The sequence below is a fragment of the Corvus kubaryi genome, unplaced genomic scaffold (genome assembly GCF_017639235.1).
Source record: "Corvus kubaryi isolate FWS band 111438036 unplaced genomic scaffold, C.kubaryi_AGA036_p1.0 37396, whole genome shotgun sequence".
Lineage (NCBI taxonomy): Eukaryota > Metazoa > Chordata > Aves > Passeriformes > Corvidae > Corvus > Corvus kubaryi.
In genome coordinates, this window is record NW_024581135.1 from 12,201,452 (window position 1) to 12,220,654 (window position 19,203).

At 36.9% G+C, this 19,203-nt stretch overlaps 1 protein-coding gene across 7 annotated transcripts in view; it reads right to left on the minus strand.

Annotated features, from left to right (window-relative positions):
* Positions 1–19,203, minus strand: part of PTPN4 (protein tyrosine phosphatase non-receptor type 4) — a 112,023-nt gene that overhangs the window by 34,525 nt on the left and 58,295 nt on the right. For all 7 annotated transcript variants that reach the window (XR_006018287.1, XR_006018288.1, XR_006018289.1 and 4 more), the window contains 4 exons: positions 19,029–19,117; positions 13,610–13,673; positions 7,219–7,391; positions 3,485–3,553 (listed from right to left, as the gene is read on the minus strand). Coding sequence is in view for 4 of the 7 variants with exons in the window: in XM_042041596.1 (XP_041897530.1) it covers positions 3,485–3,553; positions 7,219–7,391; positions 13,610–13,673; positions 19,029–19,117 (395 nt within the window). In the remaining 3 variants the exon portion in view is untranslated. The remainder of the gene's footprint in view (positions 1–3,484; positions 3,554–7,218; positions 7,392–13,609; positions 13,674–19,028; positions 19,118–19,203) is intronic.

A 19,203-nucleotide genomic window follows, 5' to 3' on the forward strand; every position in this document is an offset into this window, starting at 1 on the left:
TGGGATGCTTCTATTGCACCCAGCACAGGGCACTGATAGTTAACAGCACAAGCCATTTTCAGATTTAATTTTGGTGTACCTGCAGGGACATTCTTAAGAAAGTTGGAAGCAGTTCCATCTATTTGAGTAGCAAGAGAAACTGAAAACTTTATCTGCCCCTGAGTCTTATGAGCTGCAATGTTACAGCAAATACAAAAAAAACCAACCCAAACACCCAAAATTGAGTAGCAGGGATGAAATGGATGAAATAACGTAACGCAACTAAAAAACCCCATGACATAATATTAGCTCAGCTACAGTACAGAAAAGCCTTCAAAGACAGAATTTTTTTGGCATCCCACAGCTGAAGGGCTAAAATCTTGCAGAAGCTGGGAAAGAACAAAGGTGTTGTTTGGGAATACAGGTGGGAATTTAAAAAATTATTTCTGTCCCAAAAAGAAACATAACCTGGAGCCACAGCCCTGCTTTGTATTTTGACAAGAAGTACAGGGAACGCATTTCTCAGCAAAACTGACAAATATTGCTGCAGACCAAGAAACTGAAACTATACACAAATCTGCAGGGTACATCACACAAATGACATAAGCAATTTAAAACACCTGAGAAATTATTTAATTAACCTGAATAAGTGCATAATTGAAGCAAGATTGAATTTTTGGAAACAGACTGCAGTTTAATGAAGGGAGTTCGCAGACACAAATGACTGACATCCACTCACTCAAAACTCCCTTCTCTCAGCCCCCATGCACACCAGAACTGAACGGCACTAGAATATTTTGCAAGGACTTTATGAGAAAGTAGTGCCCTTTAAGAATTCTCTCAATTAATGACTTCTACCTTTTTTACTCTTATTATCTACTTTTATTAAGTTTCTGGGAATTCTTACAGGGTTTTGTGGATTGAGAATATCCTGCAATAAATGAGCCAAGAGAACAGCTGGAATGAAAATGACAGAAAAAACCACCCCAAAACACCTAAACAACGGCAGCAACAGCCTTCAGAATGCTGAACTTAGTGTTGCACAAAGATTAAGAAAACAGCACCTACATAATGTATGCAATTTATTACAGTATATATCCTTCACAGTAATAATTTCATTTTTAAAAATGAAATGTAAATATTTCTATGATTTGGAAAAAAAAAAATCTTTCAGTTAATTTTAAAGTAAAATCCTGAGAACAAACAGCTAAGCCTGCTTCCTGTAGGTTAAAACTGCTTGTTTTATTCAAATGGCTGTTGAAAAATTTTATTTCCCTGTCTCGTACTCTGCACCTACGTTCCACTCAGCATGCAAAGGCCACATCGGCTCGTCATTGCTTGTGGCAATCACCATTTCCCAACTTAGAACAAACAGATCACTCAAGTAACATCTCTATGTAACTCTCTGTGTTCATGTTCTTACCATGAAATCATTAAAAGGTTTGCTGAGATAGTATTATTTCAAATAAGGCAGTTTCTAATTAGATACTGTTAAGAAATCCAAGTGTCAGTCTGGATAACCCTACCAAAAAACCACCAGAAACATTTTTTAAACTGATCTTGAATAAATCTTCTTATGTAATAAAAATAAAAGCAACAGCAATTATTTAAATCTATGTGCCCACCTAATTCTCAAGAAAGACCTTGAAAAGCAACCAAAACAAGCCCACTGCCTGAAAGCTTAAAAAGCTGTTCAACACCACCATGACTTTGTCTGATAAAGGCACACCATGAAAGAGAAAGGCAGGTTCCAGGAATAAAACCCCCATCACACCCGGAAAATCTTAGAAAACAAAATTTATCCTCTGTATGAATATAAAAGGGCTGGCATCTACTCAGTATGTCAGCTTGAAATGCAAATATTTAGAAGACAATTAATGTTCTTAGATTAAGTTTCTTGCAAAACACTGTTCTAGAAATGCCTTCTATTTCAAGCTTTTTTCACTCTTGAAAATATAAAAAGGTCTTTAAAATTTAAAATACATTAATTGCACACTGTCATGAGGAAGACATGAAGAAGAAGCAGCTGATTTATCAGAAGTCTTTTGAGATGTATTTGTTACAATACACCATTATTTCATTTCACTGACATAAACACATACGCCTCAGACATCAGTCATCAACATTTCTAAGAAACTCAAAATGTGTGGATAAATGCTCTATTCCTTAATCAAAAAAGCAACAGTGGAAAATAAAATTCCGGACAGAAGAGCCAAGCACTTTATTAACTAAAAAAAGCCAAGATTTATGAAAATAAGAGCAGTTCTAGCCATGGCTTTTGATTTTATTGACTTCATTGATTTTATCCAACTGTATACATTATAAACTAGAAGTGACCCCCAGCAGCACTTCCTGGGTTTTGCTGCAAAGGGAAGAGTGCCATCTACTGCATAAGAGTTTCTGAAATGATAAAAACACTCCTCAAAGCAAAGTATCAGCTCTCCTCCACCCAGCTGACTTGTGGGCAATTGCCAAGTTCAGAGTGCAACAAGAAGAATAGTTTTTAACTGATTCATAGCTGTCATTTAGCAAAGTAAAGCTCACCGTCACAGTGTTGAGCCTCTGAGTACTAAAAAAAGTTGCTCCAAGTACAAATCTAAATTCACTCAGATCCCCAAAGTAAATTAAATAGAGTAAAAAATAATTTTACATAGAAAAAAATGGGTTTATAAAATCTACTTGTTGAACCAGCATGTTACAGCATTTCTGCCTCTCAAACCTAGTATGGATCCGTCTATGGTGGGCCTAGCTAAAAAGCCAAATTATAATGCACAGGGGAAAAGAAGGGGTGGAAACAGGGCAGGAAATCAAGGCAGAATTCACCAATGCTCTTAAAAAACACTGTCTGCAGGCTCTTGGGAAGGTTGCTGGACTTATTACTAGAAGTCTGCATGCATAAATTTGCAGTCCAGAGTTCCTTAAGGGGCAAAAAGACATCTTGGATCTCAGTAAAAGTAGAAGCACAAAAAAGGGACAGAGCTGCCCCCTCCCCACAAAGATTCTATTAATGATCAGAGCAGACTGCCAAGGGGATGTAGAAGCTGTCTTACTTTTGAAAACAGCATCATAATTTCTCAAGAAAGAACTAAATCTATGTCTTGACTGTTTTATTGTAATCACTAAACTCCTCAGGAGCCTGGAATAAAATTAAGTAATGTATTCTTGATTAGCCAACTACTCTGTGACCAAATACCTTCAGAAGCAGCTCACTTTTCATAGCAAAACACCTCATTGAGACTACAGTGATAAAGCTGTTCTCACAAGTAAGACTCACTGTACATATTCTAAAGGAAATACACACATACAGTTGCAGGTTATTATCACATAAAAATACCCATTAACTCAGTATTTTAATGGAGTATTCTAACAGCAGGAGACCATTCTTTGCTATAAAAATAGCACAAAGAGGGCTAATACATGTGACAACAAACTACACAGACTGAAGGCTATTCTGAATTTTGTAAATATATAAAGGGGGAAATATTAAAGAATGTAAGTTACTTACCTTGCAAATACCCTGTCTTTATTTGCTCTCTCTTTACCATACTGCACTGATTGGACCTCTGTTCTCCCACTGGAAAGCAAAAAAAAAAATCAAACTGCTAAATCCAACATGATTAAATAACAATTTCTTGTTTAAAATGGAACCATCTCAACAAAATGCCTAAATTGCGTTTTCAGTCATGCTCAAGCAGTTGCCCAAGCTTCAGTACAGTGGAACCTTAGAAAGCATTTGGTAAAAATGTAGGTCTTCTTTCCAATTAATTTTAGACATAACAAAAGCGCTCTCTTCCATTTGCTTTTTTATCCAAAACAACAAGAAATATCTGCTTGGATCTTTGGGTAACACTTAACACTTAATCATACTTCCTGCTATAGCCACTGTCAAAAACTTACAGTATCTCTTCCGTACCCTTCCTAAACTATTCTCTGAATTGCTAATAACTTAGTTGCTACTTAGTTTAGCAAAATACCACAAAAAAATACATGATAAGCACATCAGGATTGTATTCTTCTATGCAACTTGTCAAAACTAAGTTTAGATCTTGGAACTTGCTGACTTTTCATATAAGACCAGATGTCTTGTGTCAAATCAAAGATTCTTTACACTACTTCATAATTTCTCTTCTAGAAAAAAAGTACGATTTTTGAGTGTCTATCAGCCCTTAAGAATTGGTGACAAGATACCAGCAAGACTTGCTCTTGCAGCCACTTCTCCATTAATAACTTCAGACCAAGCACAGAGCCTCCTATAGGGATATTTACATAAGGAAACCAAAGAATTATCTATCTCCACATTCATATTACAGAACTACTGGATGTGTGAAGACCTGAGCCAGCTAGAATCTCATGAAATTCAGTGAAGGAAAATGCAAAGACTTGCAACTGAGGGGGAATAACCCCATGCACAGGCTGAGTGTCAACTGGTTGGAGAGCAGGTTTTCCCAGCACAGGTGAGAGCACATCTGGAATGCTGGGTGGAGTTCCAGAGCCCTCCAAGCCAAGCAAAGAGCCACAAAGACAACTAAGGGTCTGCAGCATCTGATGGATGGGGAAAGGTTGAGAGAGCTGGGACTGTTCAGCCTCAGGAAGAGAAGGCTCAGGACGATCAAACACCACAAAGGAAAAGTAAAAAATACAGCCAGACACTTCTTAAGGGAGCCCAGAGACAGGACAAGAGGCAATCGGCACAAACAGAAATATGAGAGATCTTACTCTTGCAGGCAGCAAGGACAGGGCTACAAAACAACAACATCCTCACCACCCACCCAAACAAAAAAAAGTTTTTACTGTAAGATAGTTTAACACTGAACCAGGTTGCTCAGAGATGGTGCAGTTTTGCTCCTTGGAGACATTCAAAACGTGGCTGGATACTCTCCTAGGCAACCTGCTACAGTGGACCCTGTTAGAACAGGGCATTGGACTCGACAGTGTCCAGAGCTGCCTTCCAACCTCTGACATGCTGCGATTCCAGGAAATTTCTCTTTCCAAACCTGCTGCCTGCTAAATTGCTGGGGTTACACATTTTTAACTCCAAGAAGTAAGTTGGCTGTATTTGCCTCTATTGCTTTCCAATAACTCTATCATTGTATTTGTCCTTCTATAACTGCTACTAATAACTGATTTAGGGTTTTCAGAGAATCAATGTTCCTGCTCTTTCCTTCTCTCTGTGCAATTTATTTTGCATTTTTGGGCACTGAACTTTATCTGCTATTTTATTGCCTACTCACCCCTCATTGTGAAATACCACCAAAACCCTGTATCACTCCAGTGGTAACTTCCCTCCGTTGTGAAAAAGGAATCTGCTTGTTTCCCATCTGATTATAAAAGAGATGCTAATACACAATAAAACTCTCCATGTTTTTTCATGAGTATTTGGTCAGGAATATTATTAAAACCACTTTGAAAAATACAATGTACAGAAGTCACCTTTTCCTACTAACAGTCTTCTAGATCCCTCTTGGAAGCTTAAAAAAAAAACCAAAACAAACCAAATTTGCTTTAAAATTTGCTGTATAGAAGTATTTTAAACCAATGGAAATAGCTTATGTAACAATTTAATAGTTCAACAATTTCATGTCCCCAATTTCTTTCAGAAGTGGAGATAATTCTGTCTAGACCTGTCAGTTCTGTATTTTATTGGCTTGTTTTGATCATAGAAATGTTGGCTAGAAGTCTCTAGTCCAATCTCCTGCTAACACTAGGTCACCTCTGGCCATGGCTTAGTCTAGCTGAGTTTTGAAAGCCTCCACTAACAAAGATCCCACAGCCAGTCCAGGTAACTTGTTTCAGCACACATTGTTCTGAGAAACCCACACACTTTCCCTCATGTCCACCCCGAATCTTTAAGATGAAGTCTCACCTGCCTGTTACCAGCACCTTTGGGTCCATCAGTACTGACACTGCCCTTGAAGCAGCTTTAGGCTTGCTACTGAATTCCCCCTTAGCTTCCTCTTCACCAGATTAAACAAGCCCAGTGCTCTTAACCTCTCTTTGCACGCTATATTATTGCCTCTTGACAATCTCTCAAACTACTTGCAGAAATTCCAGCCTTTTGGCTGTTTCAGCAACTTTAATGACCTTCTTCATTTTTAGGCAGTTTCCCTTCTCATCTTCATGTTAAGTTGAAAGTCATCATCAAAGAGCTATTCTGTAATAGTAACCACAGTGATTCAGATTCAAAATCTTTACAGAAATGAAAAAGCTCCCTGAAATTCTCTACAGCAACATTGAGTCAAGTCTCAAACGCTGTTCAGGATCATAGAATGCTGTTTCTCAAATGGGTACTGGGAATGCTGGTCAAAAAACAGATGCTATAAACAGTTAGCCACTGAATTACTTTCCTCTTTATACATTTATGCAATTCACAAATGTGACAGAAATAGCCTGTTATTGTGTTTTCTAGCTTTTCATCATGTCCCTTTGTACGTCACAGACACTACTGCCATTCTAGATGGATGATTAGTAGTAGCTCTGTTATTCTCTATTTCAGGCACAATTTAAACCATTGGCATTCTGCATTACTTGCAAAGGCAGTTAATTCAGTCACTGAACAGAGATATATTTTTTAAAATAAAAACTATAAAATAACAAAACCCAACACCACCCACTCCAGCATTATGGGGATTATAGTTATTACACAGTCATTCTGTGCACCTCCAAGCTTCTTGCCTATTATTTTAAGTTCATCCTTAAAGGTTATGGATTTAATTTCCTCCTTATTTTCTAAAGCTCTGGTTTTGATACAGAACATGTATGTCCTTTGTCTTCACCTAATTCCTATTTGTATACATGTAGATAAGTGGGTTTTACTTGTATGAGCTTCTTTTCAGTAATTCATATTTGGTATTAACTTAGGTCGGTCTTGTTGCTGTTGCTGCACACAGCATCTGAGACTCAACGGTTTTCAAAAACACCAGGTCAAAGGCTTTGAAGTTTTGAGACAACATTTTTAAGATAAATATAACCCAGCAGGAAAACAGGCCAAGAAATGCACCTTGGGAGACAATCTCAGAGTACCAGTGCAATAACGGCCACTAATAATATAATAATTATATTTTCAAGCCATCTTAAAAAATTACCAACATTTGAAACTTCGGCCAACAGGGAAGGGGGACAGTTGCAGGATTCAAAGACTTGAATTATGTTTTAATATAGAGTCTAGATAATTCCCTATGTTTATTGATGAGCTGCCTATTCACTCATATTCTTTCCCACACATTTCAAATCAGCACTTACCAGTACCGGAACTTGGAACCCAAAGTGAAATAATGTGCAAAAAAGTTCTTCTGAGGGGGCAGTGGTCTGTCCAAACGGAAGAACGTGTGATGCTCAACACAAGCTTTCCACAAATTCTTACATGCTCGGTAATTCACCATATTGAATCCCAGTAACGTTTCTCTAGATTCATGCTAAAAAATGAGAAAAATATATTTCAGGTAAGAATTATTTCAAGTTACTTTTGAAACTAAGATAAATATTGTTGACTTTGGGGCATTTTTTTTAAATCATGCTTTTTGAAGTGGTACTCTAATTTTCTATTAACTTTATGTACAACAAACCCTTTTTAAATACCTTTACAATTTCTTTGAAGATTTTTTTTTTTGTTCCCCTGGGTCGTGGGTTTTTTTTTAAAGAACCTGCTCAAAGGTTAACAGTCTGTTTAGTCATCTAGAAACAAGTCTAAAAGGTATGACCCAAACTACATGAAAATGATTCCATGATCTGAGAGCTCAAAGACAATATGCCTCTCTGTTCAAAACTACAGTCAAGATGAGCAATTGTCATGCACATGTGGCAGCTGGAGATTGGAAACAGGTATTGATTTCAAGAGCAACTGATGTGCCTGCTTCTAAATGATTCATTAAATTCCTGGGAAATGCAAGAAGCAAAATAGCAAAGCAAGCTAAGCTACTCTGCCTGTTGAGAGAGCTTGATAAAAACCCTCTGTATGTCCAGAAATATCATCAGCATTCTTCTTTCTCTTCCCAGTACTAAATTCTCCCCAACATTTTGCACACCTTAACTGATTTCACTTAGTAGTAAAGTCCTTTTCCAAGTTAAGCTTTTGTTGCTGTGCTCATCTTTAGATCTGCTGAGAAACCAAGGCAGAGACCTGAAATTCTTCACCCAGTGTTGTATTCGGGAACAAGAATGACACTGTATTTTCAGCTACACGACAAATTTAAGGCAAAATAAAATGGATTTAAAACAAACAGCAAACTCTTAAGTATTTATTGATGATATTTAAGAAATAATATCCAAGAAACTAAACGCTGATATTTTAATTCAATTACAAAGATTACTTATATCTCTGTTCTTAATTTCCAAGTTTTGCCAATTGCTCTCTGTATTTTCTAGACATGTGAACAGAAGCATTTAAAAATTACAAGTCAGAAACAAGATAACAGAAATTAAGTCCATTACCTATGCAGTCATAAAAAGCCTTATCAACAATGTAAAAGGCAAACAATATAAACAAGGTAGATTACTATTCTGCAAGAGAGCAACTATGTAAAATTATGGACTGCCCTCATCTGGATCCAGCAAAGGATGAAACAGCTAAGATTTTAGATTCTAACAAAAAGTTCTCATGATGTAGCGAATTTTCATGTTCTGTCAGCCTTTTGAACAGTTGGAAAAGAAAAATTGATAAGTTATATGAGCTGATGATCATGCATTTTAATGTCATTCAAAGTATTATAATTATGGGTTGGGGAAAAAAAATATAACCTGCTGTTTCCCCTAGTTTGTATTCCAGAAAATGAGCTGATCAGAATCTCATGCCACCATCTGATCAGTAGATCAGACATGAAGCATGAAGGAAGAGCTGGTATGGCAGGATGAGAAGGAGCTGCAAAAGATCAACTTAATTGTAATTCGAGACAGCACTTTCACAGGAACTTGGTGCGCTAGAGCTTTAAAGGTACCTTAACAATAGTTCTATTCATAGCTTTTAAAGCTTTCATTGCAGTGCGGGGAGAACTGATTCTCAAACCCTTCCCCTTCATCTCAATTACAGCTAGGAAACATTGTTTAAGATAGAGAATAATATATGATAGTGGCTCCTAAGTGCACTCATCCTTCCCCTATTCAACCTTGCAGGTTCTGAAATATTCCAGTGTAACTTGGGCACCTGAAATTCATCTTTGCTGATGATTCTGGGGGGCAAGATCTGGTTCTACTGCTGAATTTAGAACAAGGTTGTCCCTGTCTTCCCTGAAAACAGCAGGCTTGAATCAATGTGGGCTCAGCGTAAGACCCCAAGCTGACATTTGTAATGTCCATGGTACTTCAGCCAAAAGCACATAAAGTAACAGGACAATTACACTGCAGCCCTGCAGCCCACGGAATGCTTTTACAGCACAAGGCTCCAGCAAGATGCACAATGCTCTATGGTATGACAACGACATACAGGCACTTCAGGGGGTTATGTCTGTTGAGATCAGTGTTAGAAGACTACCTCATGGAGCCACAGCACGATTCTGTTCCAAAATTTTTATATTACTAATTGTGTCTGTGGTTTCTATTAAAGAGAAGAAAACAGTCTGCTTGCTATGGAGAGGAAGAGGGAAGCAGCTGGGATGCAATACTGGTAATGAAGCTCTGGGCCCCAGCACAAAACTACAGTAAGACAAACAGAGGTAGGGTATAGTCAAATCCAAGTCTTCTTTGTGGTTCCTATTATTAAAAAAAGGCAAAACAAACAAAAAAAGCAGACTGGATACTGGTGCTCCTCTCACACAGAACAGCTCAGTACTTGAACAAGCACCTTGAGTGGGGCCATTCATTCAAACCTACCTTTGCCTGCCTTGAAACAGTGACTCCACAGCAGATCTCTTGCTGTTCAGGAAAGAAACTGGGTTGAAAAACTTACTCTCTAATGAAACCCTTTTACTTCGGCTAAGCAAGGAAAAATCCCAGAAAAAAGCACTAATTCCCTACCCCATCTCAGAAAGACAAGACTTGTGCTTTATAAGGGCAGATGCTCCCCATACTCAACATATTCCAGAAACAGTGGGCAAAAGTCCTGTGAAAGCTTAAATGCAGCACAGATACTTCTGCCAGTAGTATTTGCTATTCACAAAAAAAGTGCAACACAGAAACTTTGATAGGATTAGGCAGCAATCAAGTAGGCATCTAATGAATGCCAGTGCTACTTAAGATCAAGTATGTGCTTGGGCAGATAAGCCCATGCATCACCTTGTGATTTCAGACCAAGTTTTTCTAAAAGTCAGTCAAAAAAAGTCAAAGTTCAAAGCACAAACTTCAGATACATAAACTATAACTTAAAAAAATAAAATCAATTATTTTGGCCACTCACTGAAACTAGGTTTCAGTTATGGCCAGAAACCTATCATCTTGTTTAGTTCCAGACTCAAGTCATTTTTCAATAGACATATGGCCTCCAAAAGAGCAAAAGAAAATGCTGAACAGCTTCTTTGGCTGTCAAAGAATCAAGACCACAAAAACATGCTGGATGGCATTAAGAGCTTGATGCTGGCTATTGATATTACTACAACTAAATCGTGCAACTAAATAGAACCAGAGAAGTTTAAGGAAACATCTAGAAAAATGAAACTACTGAATTATTCTAGAACAGCTTCAAACATGTAAGGGAAGCAGCATACAGAACAGGCAGAACAAAGGAAGATACAGTGGAAAAACCTGCTATTGAAGTAATGGCTCAGGGGGCTCCTAATGTTGGAGGAATAAGTCCTACATATAACATACTTTCCCCCCACAAAACCATAAAACAACAATGGGAAAAAAATCTACTCCAGTGGATATATGCTCCACCTATATGATTGTCAGAATACTCCACCATACTCAAGATTGTATTATACCACCACTGGAAAACGACTATGACACTAAACTGCTTCATCTCACTTCATTTAGGTGATTTATTTAAACACAGATTTAATCTAATAAAAGTAGGCAAATAGTTCTTTACTTATGTTGATGCCTTTAAGCTATGCCAAGTCAGGGAATAAATTTAATAGGTGATTACAAGATAAGGCACTTGCACTTTTGAGGACAGTTGCAATTAAAAGCTCTCAACACTCATTAGCAGCATCTGAAAAATATCTTTTTATGATTATAGAAAAGTGTATATAGCCCAGCTGGGAAAAAATAAAACCAGTGAAACATTCCTTTCCCAAGTCCACTAACTTAATATTCTACAGCATCTCAGCTTTGCATTCAAATAATTGCGGTTTCTCAGATGTACAATTTGTTACATATTTACACACAAGTTTGAAACACATCATCAGCATACCATGAATGTATTTCCCCTGCCGTATTGTAAATAGGTGATTTAAAATACGCACTCAAAGCACTAGACCAGAGATATTTTACATACCAAATGTGCAATCACTGAGTCACTTCACCTAGTTTCTGCTGCCTAAAGAGAGTCATTTAGGCTCCCTTTATTGTTAATGGGAGTGAAAGCAAAAGGAAGAATATACCACCAGAGAGCAACTTAACCCATCCTAAAATGTACTTCCAGTTCAGATGTTTCAGCCTTCGCACCTTTGTGTGTGATTACTACAGAGGAAGTCTAACAATGAGCCTTGGGGAGCCAAGTAACCATGAACAGAAAATACATTCTTTTAACCTAACTGAAGCTGAATATAGGTGAGATGAATCTTATCCTATGAATCTAGTCAGGGAAAGTAAATCTGGAAACAAGAATTTTAATATTAGCTGTGATTAAAAAATTAGTTTAAGTATGACTTCTTTGGAAGCCAAATTTGAACTTTGATCTTAAGATATTCACTACTTGGAATGAATGAAAATTAAGTTCTTGCCACCAGTTTTCATCTGATATACAGAGTTTAAAGAAAAACACTATAAGGCTTTTTAATTTGTTGGCTTGGATAAGATGTCTCAGAAGAGAAATTACATTAATTATAAAAACTACATTCTCATGCAAGTAACAATATGCAGAGTATTAAAAGGTAACAGGGAAACAAGATGAGAAAGCTATCTTTGTATTACCTTCTCTTATAAGCAGATTTTTTTTCTGCAGAAAATAGAGGAAACAGTCCAGTACACAGTATGCAATCCTACTTTATATCTAGGTATCTTAATGTTCAAGGTCCTGAAATCTGCTACCACAGCATTTTCATCAAGTTCTGATTTAGAAAACAACTGCAGTTCATAATTTCTGAATTCCAAATAAAACTCCAAATTCTCATCTCACATGCAAATACCATTTCCTGCAACTGTAATGGAAGTTACACACACTGGTATCAAGACAAAATTTGATCTCCGGGCTGTCAGAGATCAGCTTGCCTTTGAGAACAAGCCTGTAGCTACAGTGGGGTTTTACAAAAATGCTGTGTCCCCACAATACAACATTCCCCCCCATCTTTTTTGTATCACCATTTTTCTGCTCATGTTGCATAATGTCTGCTCACATTGACAGACACTCCTGTTCACTTCATGATTTTACTTAAGATACACCTGTGGTGTACCTGTATGACCCCTGTTTTCAGCATTAGTACTAGTCACCAGACATTGGCCTGATCTGACAGAACAGGTGTTTCCTCTTTGTATTTTTCTTGTTTAACCATATTGTCTCTAAACCTGGAACAGCCCTACAGTACTCAAGATGCATTTCTGCACAGAATCATCTTTTATATCCAGTCTGTAACTCTGTATTTCAGGTCTTCAAATCACAGAGTCATCGAACATTAAGGGTTAGAAGAGACCTTAAAGATCATGTAATCCCAACCCACCTGCCATGGGCAGGGACATCTCCCATCAAAACAGGTTGTTCAAGGCCTTGTCCAACCTGGCCTTGAGCACTGCCAGGGCTGTGGCACCCACAACCTGTTCCACTGTCTCACCACCTTCACAGTAAATCCTTTCAGTTGTAAGAATTGCACAAAACCTCTTAACTAAACTGACGAGTTAATCACATAGTCATATTTTTAATAAATTTCTCCATCTTCCCCCAGTGCTATGTCTGTGATGGAAGCTCATCTCTTGGGGGCACAGAACAATCCACATCTTGCTGAATTAAATGCACAGTGGTCCTGTGGTGCTTCATGGGATAGCAAACACATCAAGCAGTGAAACATTCAGCTCCAACCTTTTCCATAAGAAATTCAGAAGTAGGCATAAAAATTTACCACATGTAATTTAGAAGTACAAAGAAATTCTTATCTCTTCTATTTAAATATAAGTAATAAAGTCATCATGTATTACCAAATCTGAATAATAGAAATCAACATGTTTATCAAACATTAACTTACAAGCACATATATAACTGAAGCAGCATTAAGCGCTACCTTTAGTTTTAATTTGGTTTCTTATGACATTTAAATTTAATACTGATTTACTTGCAACCTTTTCCACATTTATCTTCCATAAACAAGTTACATTTCCTGCATACAAATGCAAAACTAAAAGGATCTAAAATATAAGGCAAATCAAATTTAAAAAAAAATCTTATAAAGCATTGTAATCGTCTACTTGAAACATGAAACAGCCAGAATGTTGGTGAAACTGGACTTTTAATTGCAGACAAAACCAAGAATCAACATAGTATCAGTCAGTATAATGCAGACATATGGTAGAAATGATTTCATTGCTTTCAGATCAAATTTAAGATAGTACTCACCAATTCTTTCCTAAGTTGAATAAAAAACTGCTTGCACTTAAAAGAAATTTTTACAATCTTCAACCTAAATGAAAAATAAAACCACAATATTTAAACATTTTATATACTGAATCATGGTTAAAGGCTTAAACACACCTACTAAAAATATACTTTCTAGAGAGATGAGATTTCATTTCCATAGACAAAAAGTAAGGTATCAAAGATTAAATAAAATAGTTTGTATAATTTGAAATTTACGGGCTGTGTATTTACATTATCCATCAAATTCAGTTGTTTACATCCTAAACCCAAGGCAGTTGCTAATTTTGGTATCTTTTCCCCATTCCAAAGCCCAAAGAGCCTTTCTATCCCCAGGTCATTCCAGGCAGATGTTCTCTTTTCTGAGGCTGCTTTCATTATCCCTCAGAATATGAAAAAATCCTTTGAGCTTCACCTGATCCCTGAAAGACATTATTTCTCTATGTTCTTACACATCTTTAAATATAACCAGAACTTGTTTTAGTAAAATAGCTAAGATAAGATATAAGCACAGAGATAGGACTCATGACCTTGTTTTTTATAAGGTTAACGAAAATAATCACACTATTAAGAGGAAAATAATATTTACAGTATCACATGACAGGGAAAAATCTGCCTACAGATCTGTTCACCTTTCAAGTTACCTATAAATATATGAAATACTGACAGTAATTCCAGACTGTTTTGGGTGGTCACTCTAATACTAGTTATGCAACATGGCAAAAGACAGGCTGTATTTCCATCACAATCTAATTATATACTTTTTCAAAGAAATGTAGTATTAGGATAGTCGACATATTTTATTAAATATACAGGAGTATCACTGGTCAAGAAAAAAGTGAGGTTCAAATTGTACAAAGAAAAACATGGTAACTTTCATTACTTGAAAAATGAACAACTGATACAATACTGCAAAAGGACTGGAATTACTACTTGCATATTTATCACTTGCTGAATAAAAAACCCTTTAGACCAGGAAGGATGAGAAGCAAAACATTACAGACACCTAAGTTGGATATCTATATCTAGAAATTATCTTCTTAACTTAATCAAATAAAGACATTTTTCTTCAGGGGATTATTCAGAGCAGGAACCTAAGTGGAATGTCCTAATTTGTTGGGAGAGTCTCTATCTGCAGTAACATAAGGGCATTCTCTGAACATTAGTGTTTAAATTATGCTTGTTTACATCTTTTCCCATTTCTTTTTCCTTTCCTAGCCTTGCCATTAGTTTAACAGTTAACAATAACAAAAAAAAAAAAAAAAAAAGGGAGCAGCAATAACTGTCCTATTTGTTAGTCTGGGTTTTTTTTAAAATTCTTAACAAGTTCTTGCTATCAGAGTTAGTTTCTCAAGGATTTGGAACTTTAAGGGGAGTTACATCTTATGTACTGAAATCAAATTATTCCCCTGGCAATGCATCAATCTTCTTAGAACCTCCTGCGACAAAAAATTGCTTAAGGGTAATGTAGGCTGGATCTTATATTTGCTGGATAGGACACACACTAGTGATTATTAACAGTCTGACTGTGGGAAAAACAGAAAAAAAATTATTAGACTATTTAGGCTGCAGTTAATCAACAAGTATGTTATTACTAGTTTTCTAAAATTTTGGTGTACAGTGCAATTAAAAGAACATTTTAATATATACCTTTCCTAAAAAAAGAGTTCCATACACTCTGCAACATATCTGATTTGCTTAGCAATTATTCCGTTTATAAAAACATTTACTATCTTTTATTCTTTGGGTTTCCTCTTCTGCTAAAGAAATTACTGCCTTTGGTGGTTTACAAACTCAAAGAGAGTAAGAATAATACATACGGAGTTTTAATCTCATCTCATAATTTAGGCTCACAGAGTGAGGTCAGCTGACTTTTAAGACTGAAACCATTTGGAACAGACTCAAAGCTGTAACATTAGCCAATAAGGTCTAACTCAAATCAACAGAGCTGCCATTCAAGTATAAAGAAATGACTCAGCAAAGCTTATTCTCAGCTATTTAAAAAAAAATACAGCAAATAAGAGAATACTCAATACTGCTAATACCCTGCTAGGCACTGAATGAGCATATCCATACTCAGCCCAAGCAAAAGGCATGTCTGCCTACGTTTCCTTTCTCTGACTGTTGGCAATGCTGCATATCCAAGGAGAAGCATAAGAACAGGCAGGCACCAGTATTACTTTCCTGGTATGATTTTCCCATCTACAGTCACCTCAGACATCCTAAATAATAAAATACATATTTTTAAACGAAGAGATATTTAAAAGTCCTAGTCTAAAATGCAGTACTCAAACACGTGGAAGGAGTCTCATGATACCAAGCCCTGGTTCTCACTAAGGGCTTTACCACCCTGACCCTTGGGAGGGTGATAAGGCAGGACTTGAGCAATCCAGCAAATTTCTTGAGCAAGACCTCTTTGGCACAGGTTCTGGACCAGTCACCCAGGGAAGATGCTCTTGGTAGCCCAAGTCACAAACAAGAAAGGATTGTCCAGATTTAGTAGCCAAAGACAAATTTGGCTCCAGCAACTGTGAGATGGCGAAGTTACAGATTTTAAAGTGGAGGGACGCAGCAGACTAAACCATTGGTTCATGAGAGGAAACTCCAGTTTGTTCATTGTTCTGGTGGGCAAAATCCCACAGAAGCTGCCTTTTGGTCACAGGAACAGAGGACAGACAGTCAGTCTTAAAGGACAATCTTCTCAATCTAGAACAATCCCAATGTGCTAGAAAACATGCCAGCATGAGAAGAGGCCAGCCAAGACAGAACTGCTGATGGGGCTCAAACACAAAAGGAAGTGTACAAGATATGTAAGCAGGATTAGATGACCAAGGAGGAACACTGTACTACCTAATCATTCAGGGATAAAACTAGGAAATCCACAGCACAACTGCAGTTTCAACTGGCACTGGATGCAAAAGGCAATAAAGCTTTCCAGAGATACATCAACCACAAACAACAGGCAAAGGAAAGCACGTTTCCAACTGCTGAACAGGTGGTCTAGTAACAAAGGAAAGGCTGACATACTCCATGACTTCTCCTTTGGTCTTTAATCTCCTTGGATTCCCAGGTCTCTGTGCCTGGTAGCAAAGTCTAGGGAAAGGAGGAATTATCTACAGTACAGGAAGATCAAGTTAGGACACATGGGATAAAAGGCAGTGTCCTTTGTTTTCCCCTATTTCTAACTTGTCTTCCTCCTGTTTAATTTCTCCCCATGATCAAAAGGTTCAAAAAAAGCAATTCAGATATTATATCAAATTAAGAGGGAGAGGGCAAAGACATTTTACTTGATTGTTCTCTAAGCAATACAGTTAAATCTTTATTTCCTCCCACATATATATGCATGTCTAGCCTCTCACTCATCTCAAAACTCAGCTTCAGGAGTACTGAAACACGGGTATCCAGATATCCACTGTACCCATAAAGCACTGGGAAGACATTACACAGCTCCAGTTGTACAGGAGCAAGAATAAGTGGAAGCAAAAGGAAGAGGTAACAGTACAACTGGCACAGGAGCAGCAGCATGATTATGGATAAAAAGAAAGGGTAATAGGTCTATTACTGAGCTATATTGTGGAAACTGGTATTTCAGATTATTACTCATAGCAAAAGAAAGCCTCTAACAGGGTGAAATGGGGAAGGGTGGCTCTTTTTTTTTCTTTGTAAAGACCAATTTTGGTGGTAACTACAGTCTTCACAGGAAGAAATTAATACCCCTCATGTCAGCTGATATGGTTGAATACAAGGAAGAACTGTTTAGGTAATTACACACATACAAAAAACCACACTAAGAATTTAGATCAGCATCCCTGGCATGCAAACAATATGAAGCAGAACTCACAGAAACCTCCAACTTCCATTAGGGATGTGTAGCTTAATTATGACTTAGATCGTACATACTCAGTAATTTACCAGTGTGCTTTACAGAACGTATTTCTACTACTGCTGTTTTCCCCAAAATAACAGCAGTAAAATCAGACTGAAATAAAACCTTCCTTATTATTACACCACTCAATTTATAAAGCAGCCTTAGCCCAGAAATGGCTCTAACATTTCAAAACTCTCACCACATGAAGGATATCTTTCCTAGAATGTGTCACTATTATAAAGGCAGGTCTGACTAACCAGTACAGTAGTTTCACGCTTATCATTGCAAGATCCTGTTTTAATTTACCCTATAATCATGAAGACTGGAAATTTACATGCTTTGTCTCAGACTTATTTTTCTTCAAATAACATATAAGTAAAATGTTCACCATGTTCAGTTGTACTGGCTGCAGATAACACTTTGATATAGCTTCGTTTTTTCTTTCTCTCTGAAAATCTACTAGAATTCAATCACACTGTTTCTCAGCTTGGTAAACCGCAAAATATATAACACCCTACAATGAACCTTGAGACTAAGCTTAGCACAGAACCAGAGTACCTCAGAAACTCACTGGGTTGCAGAAAAGATCAAGCACACATCAGCAGCAAACAAAAATGCAAAATCAGTAGCAAATGAACAGTTCTCATCATTTCTCTAGGACGAACAGCTTTTGTGCCTGGTGAACTAATGTCTGTTATGATAATCTCATATGACTGACTTCACCCACTCAGAATGCAGCTATAGCAACTCAGTGACACAAGCAGTAAGGCTGTCAAAGTGGATTCCAGGCAAAGGAAACCAAGGGAAGGTTACTTCTGCAGGAACTACAAAAGGCATCGGGGAAGGTGATACAACTTCTGTAGAGCACCACAGAGCACTTCTAAAGAGCACTACAGAAGCCACAGTACAGAAAAGAATTTCTCTTTCTTTCCTGATCATATAAGAATAAAGAGTAGGATCCCAGCTTAAGCAGTAGGATATTTAATGGGGATAAGTCCATCTTTACAGAACAGCTTTAAAACTATTTCAGATAAAAGAAATAAATGACAGCATTTTCTGCACTAAATGCACTATCATAAAAATTATTATCTATGGATGAAGAGATTATAATATCCTGAATGCCCCACCTCAGCTATTCAGAAGTACCATAACTACATTAAATTTAAAATTACAATTAACTTACAGGTCACAAAACAGGTAAGAGAAGTCAATCTCCAGGTTAATATTTTTCAATTCAACTGTCTCTTTAAAGACTGTAAGCTAGACAATCACACTGGCCCAGGCTATACGGTTAATTAAATATTAAGTATGCTTACAAACTGAATTAAAATTCATTACCGTTTCATTAGAGTATCAAAGTTGTTTAACAGCACAGCATGCAGACCAGGACAAAACCCCACCAAAAAATTCCCCATAGCACAACATAAGATAAATAATTTCAACATGATATGATACAACTCAAGTTTCAGTCTTTCTCAGAGTGGTAAAAATATTTTGAAATAGCAAATAAAAACATTAAACAGCTGTCCTTACCACTGAAAGGTGTTAATTCGTACTCTGTTCTTAAAAATTAGTATTCCACCTGACATCACTCCAATCATTATTTCATTGTTACTCTGATCCTTTAAAAGAAAAGAGAAAATTACTTGGAAGAACAAAATAAATATCTCTTGAGACTTCATATGTATTCATTCTCATCTCCCTCTAA